At 39.7% G+C, this 14,832-nt stretch overlaps 1 protein-coding gene across 3 annotated transcripts in view; it reads right to left on the bottom strand.

The window, feature by feature from the left end:
- Positions 1 to 14,832, bottom strand: part of Cep83 (centrosomal protein 83) — a 110,719-nt gene that overhangs the window by 60,459 nt on the left and 35,428 nt on the right. For 2 of the 3 annotated variants that reach the window (XM_032911614.1, XM_032911613.1), the window contains exons 4-6: positions 12,958 to 13,050; positions 10,311 to 10,442; positions 100 to 351 (exon numbers count right to left, since the gene is read on the bottom strand). In XM_032911614.1, the coding sequence (XP_032767505.1) occupies positions 100 to 351; positions 10,311 to 10,442; positions 12,958 to 13,050 (477 nt within the window). The remainder of the gene's footprint in view (positions 1 to 99; positions 352 to 10,310; positions 10,443 to 12,957; positions 13,051 to 14,832) is intronic. The other variant, XM_032911615.1, reaches the window with a different exon arrangement.

The raw sequence follows: 14,832 nt of genomic DNA, 5'->3' as shown, positions 1-14,832 counted from the left end.
GATCACCAAGCATTTATTTATGTTCTAAAAACCAAAGGCTTGTCAAGTGCACTTTTAAAACTTATGCCATACTCTACTGGGAAGCAATTAAAACCTTACCTCCAAGGATCTGAGAGTAGCCTGCATCTCAGCCAACTGCCTCACTTGTATTCTTTGGACATTTTCTACCTGAGCACCAGAATTCTCTTTCTCAGCCCTTAATTCTGCTACTTCAGCCTCTAAACTTTTCAATTTCTGAAGCAAATGGGTTTTTTCTCGAACAAGTTGCTCCACTCGTTTGCTGTCTCTTGTGGGATCAACACTAAGCAGCTGGTTTTGTAGTTCCTCTTTATCCTTCTCCAGTCGTGCAACCTAATAATTGGAAAGGAAGTATACAAGCTCTAAATTATTGAATTTTCAGTCATGAACATGCTTTACAAGTCAGTAAATTAAAATTAAAAACTGCACAACATGTAAGCTCAGGTGTGGAAATGAAGTAAAAAGGAAAAACATCTAAAATGTCACGTTCCTCATTCTGTACTCAGCATGACTCAATTTTAAGGGAAAGGACATTGCCCTATTTTTCCCTCTCTCCCCACAGTGTCTGGCACAGGGCTTAATCAGATGCTGACTAAAATTCAAAATTGTAAATACTACAATAAAATAATTATTTAAAACACATAAACTTCACAAGCCCACAATAAAAATTCATGCAAGGCCAATTCAATGACCGCTCCTAAAGTTCTCCTTACTGGTTTGGCTTACTCTACTTAATTCTTTGGCTATGTCTAGGTTACTAAACCATCTGTTTGTGAGGAACCAATTCACACAAAATCTGTATAAATAAACACAAATACAATCAATGAACTTCTAAAGTAATGGCCAAGTTTATTAAAGCCCTAACTGTAATTATAGCCTAGGTCTTACCATGTTCACTATTCCAAGGTTTATCACAGTCACTAAGGAACTCAGAGGCAAAATACAATAGAATTATCTTCCATAACAGATGCCACATGCTTCCAAATCCGTGGGTTCCACAGTTTCCTAAGACCTGAGGCATCGCAGAGGCCCCTTGCTGCTAAGGATGAAGGGACTAAGCACCGAGAATAGAAATCCCTGCCCCCTTTCTTGGTGATTTCTTCCTAGTTTAGTGTAACTTATCACCACATCTGCTTTTAAGTTTTATTTCTTTTTCATTTTAATTTCCATCTTCTAAGTGGTGTCAGGGATTGTACCAAGGCCTTGAACAAGATACATCAGTGTTCTACAGTGAGGTACAAGCCCAGCCCCATCAGCAATTCTTTTCTATTTATTTCTCTATAGCAGGGTTACCCTTATTATTCAATTGAACCACTGCAAAAAGCAAGACCAATAGCTATTTATAACCAGAATGAATACTGAAGGCTCAATCTAAGTCCCAAGGACACTAAGGGAATGCTCTGGCACACAGACAAGGCTGGCTGAGCTCTCAAGGAAGTTAAGAACTGCGGGCTTCCATGGGCTGTTTCCTCATCTTTAAAACACCAAGTAAGGTTCTCTTTGATCTTTTTATCAGCCCTACAATTTAGGGATTCCAAGTTTGAATTTGTACATGATGGACTTTAAAGATATTAACAGGGTATAAAGAGAAAATAGCCAGTATCTAAACATATTTTCGAGAAGAAACTCACCCATGAAGATAAGCATCAAAAGTCCAACTAAGGGCTGGGTGATATACTAACTTAGTATGCCAAAACCATGGGTCTCAATTCCAGGCACCGGGCCCACCCCCCACAAAAAAAAAAAAAAAACAAAAAAAAAAAAACAACATGACAACAAAAAGCACCAAATAAACAGAAAAAAATATAATTAATTCATCTTTCCTATTCCCTCACCAATATTTTATGTAGAATAATTTTCTCCCAGAATTGTTCTTGAACTACATTTATTCAGTTTCTTCTTCCTATATGAGGAACTAACTATATGAATCTGTGTTAAGTCATATTATCTTTAACTTTTAAGAAGTTTCCTACATACACACACCGTATTTATGTCATTTTCATCCCTCCCTTCCTAGAAGTATTTTTAGGTGTACAGACACATACATACGTAAACCTACTGAGTCCAGTTACTGTTGCCCATATGCACATGCATGCAAGGCTGACCACTTTGAATGCAGAACTTGTCAGGGTCTCTGATCTCTGGAGAAACCAGACTCTCCCTCCCTCAGCAGCCACTGACTGCCTCTAAGTTCTCACGAGGGTAGAGCCTTGAGAAAATTGCCCCCACCTACTCTGGCATGTTGAGTGATGTAAGTCTCAGGCAGGCAACCACGCAGTTGAGATTTCATGAACGTAGCACCCCTGGCATGTCTAGAAGTTACTTTCTCACAGCCATTGTCCTGGTTCTGCCTCTACAACCTTTCTGCCCCTCTTCCATGATGCTTTATGAGTCTTAGGTATAGAGGTTGTGCTGTAGAGGTCCCAACCAGGGTTGTGCATCCCAGTCACATACTCTCTCATTTTGACCAGATATAAATCTATGTAGCATCCCTCCATCTGCTGCAGAAGAAGCTTCTTTGATGAAGGATGAGAGATATATTTCCCTATGAGAGACATATTTCCCTAAAGGTAAACATTTAGAACATCTGAAAGCTCCATTTACTTAGATAAGAATCAGTAGGTTACCCTCTGCAGTCTCTGCCTTCATGGGATCGTAGCTGGGTTTACAGTAGTAGGCATGCTCACTCCTACTGAGCAGGCCTTGAAGTCCCATGAGATGACTACTGGGTTACCCCCAAGATACAAGTGCCACTTCTGCACTGTAGCGGCAGCTGCTTGGCCAGCGGTTACTGTGCTGCGCAGGCTTTACAGCTGGGGGCAACTGATGGTTACTTCTCTTTCTCGGCAGCTTGCAGAGCACCTTAAAATCCTATGGGAGCTAGACCTCAGGAAAGAGCCTTCCAGCTCAGTACCAGTTTGATTCCTCAAGTCCTGGGACAAAAATATGTGGTGTCTTCAGCAACAGCCTTCAACTTCTAGAAGGCAATCAAGGGCAATGGAGCTAGCCTATATTGTTTTATGGTTTCCTGAATACCCCTGGTAAGCCACTGCTTTATTTCAGCTTCAGTTTAAATGAAGGGCTTAGGCTGGGTGATTCTGTACCATACTGTTTAGCATTTGCATAAAGTAATTCAAACACACATTTTGTTTGGACAGTGATGCGGACTAAATGCAGAGTCATAAACTTGGTAAAGCAATGTGTTACCACTAAGCTACATCCTCGGCTACAAACAGTTTAATATACTATCAATACAGGTAGGGTGGCTCAGCTAGGGAAAGACAAGGTATAGCACAACTTTAGACAACGGTGTCCTCAAGTGAGTGACAAAGTCAGTAGTCATACTTTTGCAGTGCCCATTTTAAATATAAAATATATTTAAATATATTTAAACATATTATATAAATATATTTACATATAAATATAAAATATATTTTTAAATATATGCTGAGAGGCACTGGTCTGATACCTGCAACAGCAGCTGAAGCAACAACAACTAGCAAACGACACTCTAGATTGGAATTATATAACTCCTCAACCACAATTCATTATCAAAACCCTTCCTACCCAAACTGTTTACTGCTGCTTTCTAACTACTGAGCTCCTTAATGACTTGTACAGTAAGTACTAAGTCTTTGTGTCCTCTGCAATGGGAAAGCCTGTTCTATTCTACCCAACCCAGCACCCAGCTCACTCATCTGGGCGCATGCTTGCACACACACCCTCAGTTCTGTCTTCCCTCCACTGTTAATCACAGTCACATGTCATTTTCCTTCATGTCCTTCATTCGTTTCTATCGCAGTTCTTCCTCTCAATCTGCAAAGGTCTTTCTCTAATTTCTCTTCTTTGACATCTGTCCAAATCTGCCTATATTGCAGTTCCATTCACACTTACTTTATTCTCTTTAGAACAAAAACTTGCTTGACAGGTAAGACGTTTGATATTAAACAATTTTGCTTTTCTAAAGCTGAGGTAGTATAAAGGACAGGAACAGATCAGGGATTCAAAGAGTAGATGGCTTTTTTTCAAAGGACAATAGTATCACTCAGTAACCCTGAGGCGCACACAGGGAAAGGTAGTATACTTAAATGCTGGAATCCATCCTTCTTTTATTGTCTTTATGGTGGAGCATACAGAAATAGGTGAGCTCTGCAACCAAGCACCTAGACTTGGTTTTTCAGTGTTTTAAAGCTACTCCTATACTTCCTTCTGGCTTGAATGCTGCCATTCTTACCTCCTTCTGCAAACAGTGTCTTCAACTATTGCTTAATTTATTTGAGACAGCAACATCCTACATAGTCTAAGATGGCTTCTATGTAGTCAAGGCTCGGTTTAAAATTTTAAAATATTTTATTTCTTAATTATGTGTATTGAAGAGAGAGAGAGAGAGAGAGAGAGAGAGAGAGAGAGAGAGAGAGAGAGAGTGTGTGTGTGTGTTTGCATGAGTGCATGTGCACACATACAAATATGCACTGGAGTATAGGTGCTGGCTGACACAAGCCAAAAGAAAGTGTCAGATTCCCTGGAGCTGGAGTCACAGGCAGTAATGATCCACTCAAGATGGTTGCTGGGGACCAAATTCACTGTTTCTATGAGAGCAGTGTCTATTCTTAACCACTGAGCCCGACCTCTGGCCTTGAACTCTTACTTCACCTGACTCAGTCTCTCGAGTGCTAGGATTATAAGCATGTATGATCATGCCCACCTTGGGTTTTTTAAAAAATAAATCCTTTGTGGGGATTTAGCTCAGTGGTAGTGTGCTTGCCTAGGAAGCGCAAGGCCCTGGGTTCGGTCCCCAGCTCCGAAAAAAAAGAACCAAAAAAAAAAAAGTCCTTTGTTATCAGATGATACAGTATAATATCTATCATCTCAGTGTTGGCATCTATTGCTATCTTACATTTAGTTTTAGAACCTTCTAAATGATAGGAGACAAATTATTTCAATTAAATCTTGAAATAGCCTGTTTTTGGGACTCTCAATCAAAAATAAAATGTGTTTTCCTTTGCGTCTTATAAAACCACTGTTGAAAAGAAAGGACAGTACAAGCATCACTGAATGACGGTAACGCCTGTACCACACACCTTCTCTGATGAAACAGAGCAGGTTAAGGGCACAGCACCTCACGACTGCCTGGTGGAGAGGGTAGCCCATAGCCCTGCACTGCTCACTGCAACAGCAGGGCCGGGTGTGAGAGTACTTTATGCTCAGAAGGACTAACTTTGGTATTAGGAAAATGCTGGTCCTATGATTTAGAAAGTACCGGAATGTATATTAAATATTATAGAGACCTGGTAAGTTCTCCTTAAAAGTAAAATCAATTATTAGCTGCAAGTTGTCCAATGGATAGCAGATCCTGAATTTTTTAGTGCTAGGTCCTTTGATTTCCTTTACATTCCTTTGGCTCTTTATCCGGGGATAGAGTTAGGATATCGTCACACATTTGAACTTTTCAGGTCTCACCTGTATACCTGCTAGAACCGGAGACATTTATTTAGTCTACAACTAACTCGATAGCATCGTGCATTAAAGGATTTCCATCCTGGTTGATGTAACAATACATTTGGACCAGTTCCATGTGAGCTCTGGGTATTGCTTTGTCTGAACCAATAGAGAGGGTCCCTGGCCCTCTGTGGCAGGACTGAACCTCTTACAGAGCAGATTAGCACTGCTACTGAGCCACCCCCGCCCGCGGCATGAGAGAGTGGCTCCTGAAATGGAGTGTCTTACAGCAATACAGGGTTTTGCTTTGTCTGTTTTTCATTCCTTCTCTGGCTCATACAGAGGCACTAACTAGTAATTAACTAAATACCCAGGGGCTACCCTGCAAAATACTAGTGTGTCTGTCAAGTCCAATGTCATGGCCTCTCCCAGTTCTGAACTTCAATGTCTACATACGCAGCTCCAGCATTTCATCCTTATGAAGTTTTCATACTTACAGCCAAATATAAGAAAGCATAACATTATTTTATAAAAATAAAGACATCTTCTTTTCTGTTTATTGTGTGGATCCCTTTGTGAATTCTACACTGCTTCACCAACTAGGTTGATACAGTACTGTAAGCCCTGTATTGCTGTAAGACACTCCATTTCAGGAACCACTCACTCTCTTAGGCCATGGTGGGCTCAGTAGCAGTGCTAACCTGCTTTGCAAGAGGTTCAGTCCTGCCACAGAGGGCCAGGGACCCTCTTTACTTATCCATAAGAAGTCATTCTTCTGCTACTCAAGTTCTATTGTGAAACTGCAAAAATTAAGTCACACCTCCCTGTTCCACTTTGAGCACTGTTACTAGTTACAGCCCCTCAGCAGTTACTATGCCCACTAGTCCTGAAACACTCAGTCTTCCATGAGGACTAGAATCAGCTTCTCACAAACCCTTGTTAATGTTACTATTTTAATCCCCTCCTATGAATCACAAATGTTCTTACTGGCACTCAAATGAAGAATTATTTCCATAAGGTTTCTGATTTAGTCTACCCAGACTCAGAGGCATTACTATCGATGGGAATCATAACTTTCTGAAGTATATTTCTTAATACGACTTGAAAACCAAAACCTATCCTTATTCTATAGGCTACATAATAGATACTGATTAAAATTGATCTTATTAAAAAGGAAGCCTTTTATCTAAGCAGTAGGTCTCAACAACAAGCTTAATGTATTCAGTAAATCATGTCACAAACTGGTACATTGCCATCTAGGTTTCACTGTTCCCTTACAGGGCACAGACAGAACAGATTTCAGTCTAATCCTTAAGGACCTCAGAATTTCCAGAACAGGAAATGAATATTGGCTTCCACTTCCCCAGCTTCATCTGCTCTAAACTAAAAAGTAAGTTTATTCTTTGATGCCAGGCACTGACTTCTCTTTAAAGCGCTAAACAGCATCTTCATCCAACAGAAAGAAGCTTCACTTACGTCAAAGTCTACTGTTATAGCCACCATCATTTCAGCTAGCTACAGCTTCTACACACCTCGCTGAACTTTTATGTTACGAAGTCTCCCTCTTTAAACCAACCTACCTACCTACCTACCTATCAATCTATGGACAAGAATCTCACTTTGTAGTACTGGCTGGCCTTCAATTCACAGAATTGCCTGTCTCTTTCTCCAGAGTCTTCCCTTAAATCATACACACACACACACACACACACACACACACACACACACACATTTCTTTTTTAAGAGGTATTTATGTATATGAGTGCTCTATCTGCATGTACATTTGTGTGTCTGAAGAGGGCATCAGATCCCATTACAGATGCTTGTGAGCCACCATGTGGCTGCTGGGAGCTGAATACAGGTCCGCTAGAAAAGCAGCTAATGGTTTAACCACTGAACCATCTTTCCTTAAATCTTATAAACAAAATTCCACTAGCTTCAAAGTGTTTTTCTGTGGCTTATCTACACCTACAGTTTAGATCTGCTCCTACAGTTTAGTTTTCTCCCAGACCAATGTGTGAAAGACTCACTCCCACTTTAGAGTCACTGGGAGTTGGTAAACATTTTCAGATGGAGGTGAGCTAAGTGGTCCTCCTATCACCTCTCCAAGGAGGCCTCAGACTTTCCTCTCGCTCTTCCCCTTCCTACTAGCCACGAAGCCACCAGTTCTTCTGCCTGGGTTGCCTCCATAATGATGTGTGCCTATAGGCTTAAAGCAAGGAACAAACCAATCGCAAACTGAAATCTCCAAAACCTTTAGCCAAAATAATAATACTTTTCTTTTTATAAACTGATCAATCTCAGGAATTTGTTACAAGAGAAAGACAACTGACACACAGCACACACCTTCTTCAGCCTTCATAAAATTGAGAAGGTTTAGGGTCCAGATTATTCTCTGACTTAAAGAAGTGCCCCAGCCATCTGATCATCTATCCAGGCAACTAAAACTCTTTCTACGTGGGTTGTTTCACTTTCTTATCATTTGTGCGTATTCACTAGAGCAGCATTTTAAACTCCCTCAGAAACCTTTGCTTTGCTAACTACTGCAGTATGACAGCTAACATCTGACTAACTGTTAAGCAGTCCAGCTGTGGACTGTCTTGGGTGTTAACACACTTTCTCTGTAAGATTTAAGCATTTCTAACTTTTGGATTAATGTTCCCTTGAATACTTAGAAGCCTCTGTAAAGTATTAGCTGGCCTAATTTTATTATCATTGTGGCTAAGGGGCAGGGAGACCGATGAAAGAACAGTCAGTCAATGCTATATTTACTCTACAACACTTCTTGTTACATTCCATCTCTGATATGAGCAGGTCATATCAGCCACCCCAAAACAATTACAAAGACAGATCACAATAGCAGACCGCAGTAATAATGACAAGGTCCGGAACTGTATGGGACTTGCTACACGTTACCATTACCCTGAGCTGCGCAAACATGAAGCAAGCATACATACGCTGCTGGCAAACTTACCCAACACAGGACGGCCTAAAACTTCAATCTGGTTATAGAAAGGCAGTGCAGCAAAGGGCATAAGTACAATTGACAATACATGCCTGAATTGTACTCTATGAATTCATATATTTATACCACTCTAAACTGTAAACAGGAGGGTGGCAGAGGTAAAACTCCACTTGGAAACTCTGGAATTATATTTGTTATTCCTATAAACTCTAGTTGAAATTACTATCTGCTGTTTCATAAACCACAGTTGCCTCACCAAGTTTTACTGTCTATAGTACTATACTAGTGCACAGTAACTGAAACACTACAGTGAGTGACGAACTGGGGACAGGGAAGAGCAGAAAGTCTTTTCTAGACTCTATAATAGCCCTTAAAATATCTAAATTTTCAAAATTATTTGGTCTTTTCTAAGAGAAAAATATATTAGTAGTAACATTTTTATATCAATGACAACAAAACCAACAAAATCAGGAGCTAAATAAGACATACAATCACCATAAAGTAACCCACCGACTGATTCCAAAAGCAAGGTCTAACCTACAGCACTGAGAACCACGAAACCTCGGCACTCCTCTTAACATACCGACCCTGCATGTGACGTGGACGTGGCATCCTTTCCACAACAGAAGGCCCACAGGCCACTGAGTCCACTTACTTACATATCTGAATGAAGCCTTTTACAATCACAAACTGTATCCATCAGCTCAACTCTTAGTAAAATTGAAGCCATGGGATGGCCAGTGATAAAGAGTGATAATCTCAAATCACTGATAATTTCAAACTTAAAACTCTAAATGAGAGCTGAGATATAAAACTTGGGATATCTACATTCTACTGTTAAGCTAGCTGATGCCTATGAACGCTTTGACAAATCTTGTGCCTCGGCTTCCTAAATTTCGAATGAATAAGTCTTTTCTCATCTTACTATTAATATTAAAATGAAATTATAGCCAAACAAGACAAATAAAACTAAGAGAAAAATGAACAGCTAAAGATGAAACTCACTTTAAATATCCAGAATGTTCAAAGACTATTGTGTTAAAAACTCAAATGATGAAGATTCTAGATAGTTTCTTATTTATGGAACAACTAAGAAACTGCTCATTGATAAAAATAAATCAGCCTAAGCCAAATATTGTTCTCTTAGCTTTTTTAGATGCCTAAAACATTACAAATATTTGGTAACAACTAAAAGTACAAATATTTTCATCCCAAATAAACACAATGATATCATAGTGTGTAGCTGCTCTTTCTGTATAGCATGGAGCACACTGCTACAAATACCAGCCTAGCTTTATGGGTGTTAAAATAGAATTGTATTTGTCCCCTTCTATAATAAAAATCATCAAAGAGCAAGCTGGAGAATGAAGGGGAAGCAGTTTCAGCAGAAGGAGAAGACAAACTGCAGGCTGAGGCAGGACCGCTGAAAGCAACAGACGAAAGACGAGTGCGTGCTGTGTGGAGTGAGCACTGCAGTTGCCGGCGTCCAATGAGAGGGAGGCTTACGCTTAGAGCAGCGTGGACCTGGCACAAAGGCGTAAACTAGAGCTACCTAGTTTGGTCCTAAATAGAGAGGACAATACTAAATAAGGAGTCACGTAAGTAATATTTACAGAGAAAACTCTCTCTCCATAGCCATGAGCAACATGAGACTATGTGATATATCCCTCTCCACTGGCTAGGACAAAATAAAACAGAAAATGAAATAAACAGCCAAAGGAAAACATTCACAGGAAATTGCTGACAAACAACAAAAGAAAACAAATTTTTCACTAATAAAACATAATTACACAATCTATTTTAATTTGGAATTTATAAAAATATATAGTCATAAAATTTCACTCACTCGCACAATCTCTGCTATAAACCAGTGTAACTAAATACCTACCTCTGACTTGTATTTCATTTTTTCTTCTTCTGAAATACGAGTAAGCTCTTCCTTCTGGTGTTCAAACTCTGACTTGAGGAATGTGTGCTCGTAGCGGAGCTTGTTGTACTCAGCTCTGTACCTTTCCACTTCCTAAATTACAGAGAGATTGCAGGGCATGACAACCTTATAAGTCAAATTCGTGCTCTCCAAAAGTCACTGTATGGTACACTTCTTAGCTGAATTAACAGTCACTCTCAAAGGAAAAACAAGCTTAACAGAAATACAAATGAGAGGGAAGGTGCTGGCTCAGCAATGACTATTCTTCCTGCTCAAGGGCTCTGACCCCCAGAACCAATGTAAATGCATGGTGGACCTGGTGGCTTGCTAGTGATTGCAGTCACTGGGAGGCAGGGAGAAGACCCTGGGAGCACATTAGCTAGACTTCCAGAATCAGTAAAGGCTGGGTCAAATAAGAGAAGCTGCCTCAGGTAAAGTGTAGTGGACTCCTAACATCAACTTTGGTCTCACACATGCACTTAAACATGTGCCCAATACCCACACATGCACACACATATCACACATACATACCACATACATGAACTTTTATTCATGAAAAAGGAAAAAGAATAATGAAACAGATTAGTACCCTCCTTGAAATATACCAATAAAATTACCATTCAAGTAATTTTTTGTCTTCACTGATTCTCACTGTAATAATAAAAGTATAACATCAAAATCACCACCTCTGTACTTACATATTAGTTAAGAATGCGGTGTATCTTTCTAAATACACCTAGATTTTAACAAGTACAGCAAGGTAGAAGAGAGTCTTCTCTAAAAGTCAGACAAGATAAACTCAAAGTAGAAAAAAAGGTTATACTTAGTATACTAACTTAAGATTTGATCAAATATTGCAAGAGTTGAACTCAAATATACTAGTCTGAAGAATATACAGCATTCGAACTCTCCCAATTTACCAAAAACACACCAAAGGTGCTCTAATGTTGCCACCCAACCATCTATAAAAGCTATGGGCACTCCAAATACTCCACAAGAAACTTAGGCCGCAGTCTTGTATGGGAGATTCAATTTCAGTAAGTGCCATGAAACTAAGCAATAATGAAAGTCAGACCCAAAAATAATACGACTTAACTTTTTAACTGCAAGATTTCTAGGCTAATTTATAAGCTAAGAACATGGGGATGATATATGAAATATACACTGTGACTACAAAACTGCTTGCACTTACCTTGATTACCTTTGGTACTGCTAATTTTATTTACAAAAAATTCAATTTATAGCCAAAGCATAACAGATACCCTGGCATATAAGGTATCTGATATATCGCTGCTAGAGGCATATTTGAAAACTCAGGGTGATCAATCATTACGAAAGAGGATTGTCCAACCACTCCCACACAATGGCAGTATTTTAGACTACTCCAATCTCCTACAGGGGTTCATTTTGTAGGGAACAGTAATAATTTATATATGTATGATCTGATATATGTTTCTAAAGCAAGCATTAAAATGTCTAGGCCAGTACCTAATTTACTTTTCTGCATTCTATTCCTGTCACCTTTATCAAACATTTAGTAATATAAGAAATCTTGTCTCAACCCAAAGTAAGAACAAGTATTTTTCTTTTTGAGATTGTGTGATCGTTAATATTGACTGTCCACTAGACAGATCCAGAATCATCTAGAAGGAAAAGCCTCCCAGACATCTCTGCAGGATTACAGAGATGTGGTTAGGCTCTGTAAGTACCTGTGAGGGACTAGCCAGTTTAGGGTAACTGAGATGGGAAGACCTACTATATGGGAGGGTAGCACTCTCAGTGTACTGGGGTTCCGAGTTAAAGAAAAGGAGAAAGGAGCTAAGCACAAGTCTTCGTCATACTCTGCTTCAGAGCTGCAGACAAGGCCAGCTGCCTCACGATCCTGCTACTGTGCCTTCGCTACCATGATGGACTGGTCTCTCTAACTGTAAGACAAAACAAACCGTTCCTTCCATACGTTGTTTTATCAAAGCAACAGGGAATGGAACAACTCCAGCTTATGTGAAATGCATCCTTTCATTTGACAAATAGCTCACCTATTGTATGCTAGGAACTGTTCTTAGGAACTTGTCAACAGAAAACCAGTTCTTCCACTCATTCAACTTCCACTCTAGAAGTACTCGACAAAAGTAACAATAATTAAGCAAAGTAGCACGTTAGAAGCTAACAGGTACTAGAGGAAAAACTAGAGCTAAGTAAACTCCAAAAGTTTAAATAGTGGCAGGAAAGCAGGCTGGACTGTTGAGTGGAGAAATGGCACCAGAAGCAGTCAAAGTAGGCACAGTGAAAAGTGACACGTGGGGCAGATTTGCAAGAGATTAAGGAGTTAGCCAAAGAGATCTAAAAACAATATTCACGGCAGATATAGCGCTAATGCTAAGACTCTGACTGTACACTGTAGCTGCTAAGACTCTTGCACTGCACTGTTTCTTCAGCGCCAAGCAAACATCAGGAGACCAAGCTAGATGGAAGAACAGAGAACAGAGGTGAAGAGTCCAGTGCTATTCTGCCTCAGGGTCCAATGCAGGGACTGCCATGCAGAGCGTTTGCGTAAATGAAGGATGCTTTCTGTGGAGACATGAAGATGTTCTTCTCCTTAATTACTTACTTCATCAAGAGTCCGAAAACGTTCTCGCATTGGAGCTTCTAATTCTTGTTGTAGTTGGGCTTTTACCAATTCCAATTTTTGTGGTGTTAATATCTAATATACAGAAATATAAACAACTATAAATACAAAGATGAAGAATCCTCCCTTCTTCAAGGTCTCTTCTACAACACGTATGAGTTACAGACATTTTTACACCGTGGCTAACTTCTATAACTATTAATATATACTTACTAAGCGTACACTCACCAGGAAGAGCCCAGCAGTTAATGTACCTGTCACACACGCCATGTCTGCAGTAAGCTACCATAACTGCAGACTCAGAAGGTGGAGACAGGATCCCCAGAGCACGCTGACAAGCAAGACTAGCCTGTGTCAGGCAGCTCTGGGTTTCATCTAGATCCGGTCTCAATGAAAAAGGTAGAAGAGCAACTGAGGATGGGTCTCAACATCCACATCAAGCCCCCACGTGTACGGCATATATGTGCACTTTGTAGAATGTATTTTGAGCAACTGTGGAATATTGAATAAACGAATGAAGCTGAGCATTACTCATGTTTTCGAAGAAACTCAAATATGTACAGTGTGCATGCGTGCGCGCGTGTGCGCGCGCGCACACACACACACACACACACACACACACACACACACACACACCGTGGGTGAAAGGGAAAAAATAAACACAATCAATCCCTGAAACAATACTTTAAGAATCTCAATCTTGCTATCAGAGATATCAAAAGTCCCAGTAACATCACTAATGAAAAAAATCAGTGACGAGTTTTATACTGGTGGTACACACCTTTAATCCAGGCACTTGGGAGGCAGAGGCAGGTGGATATCTCAGTTCGAGGCCAGCCTGGTCTACAGAATGAGTTCCAGGACAATTATGGCTACAGAGAGAAACCCTGTCTCAAAAGAAAAAAAAAATTGATAGTTGTTATTTTGACCAGAAAACTAATTATGGCTCTATTCTGTCATGCTCTCCTACAGAACTTACTTCAGTGAATAATTAATATTTATGTAAGCAACATATGGGCAGACTCCTGTTGCTCAGATTCGTCATTATTTCCCCAACACCTTTCATCAATGCCTACCATATAGGAACTACTGAATTCCTGTTTTGTGAATCAATGAGAAGAACAAATGAACAAATGCTGGCTAGAAAAATAATGTAGCTCCTATTTCTATGAGTTTCTCTGAAAACATGAATAATGCTCAGCTTCCTTCCTTTATTCAATATTCCACAGTTGCTCAAAATACATTCTACAAAATGAAAGTCTTCTCAATATAAAACGTTATGTAATGTATGATAACTCACATACCATTCTGTTCTGAGTATCTCTACGCAGTGAGTTGGCCAAACCCCACAAACACCCCACAAAGTAGCCACATGGAAGGACACAAAGAACAGAACCTAAGCGGCTTCCTGATGGCTGTGACGACTTAAATGAAGCGAGCACCTTCTCATAAAGAGTTCAAGTGACAGCGTGATAAACAAGCCACACACAAGTAATACTAAAGTAGCAGCCAAAGCTATTAAAAAGTAAAAAGAGAGAAGATATTTCAGAAAAAATGCACGCATGCACACACGCACAAAAAGACTAAAAGTAATAGAATCTCAGTAAGATAGGAGAGAACTTTAAATTACATTCAAGGATAACTTAGATCTTCAAGAGGTGAAAGTGACAAAAATATTTAGATATAACAGCCCCAAATTTTGTTTGATACTTCAAACTTCTTAGGGGCCCTCTGGTTTGAAGAAAAGAAGAGAAACAGATACTCTCCTGACAAGATCCTTTCTGTGATTATTTTATTCCTTTATTTGATCTGAGATCTTAAGATGCAGTTGCACTGGTCAACACATATTTCTGATGT

This window comes from Rattus rattus, chromosome 1, assembly GCF_011064425.1.
Source record: "Rattus rattus isolate New Zealand chromosome 1, Rrattus_CSIRO_v1, whole genome shotgun sequence".
NCBI lineage: Eukaryota > Metazoa > Chordata > Mammalia > Rodentia > Muridae > Rattus > Rattus rattus.
Note: the sequence above shows the minus strand (reverse complement) of the source record. Positions and strands in the feature narration are given on the sequence as shown.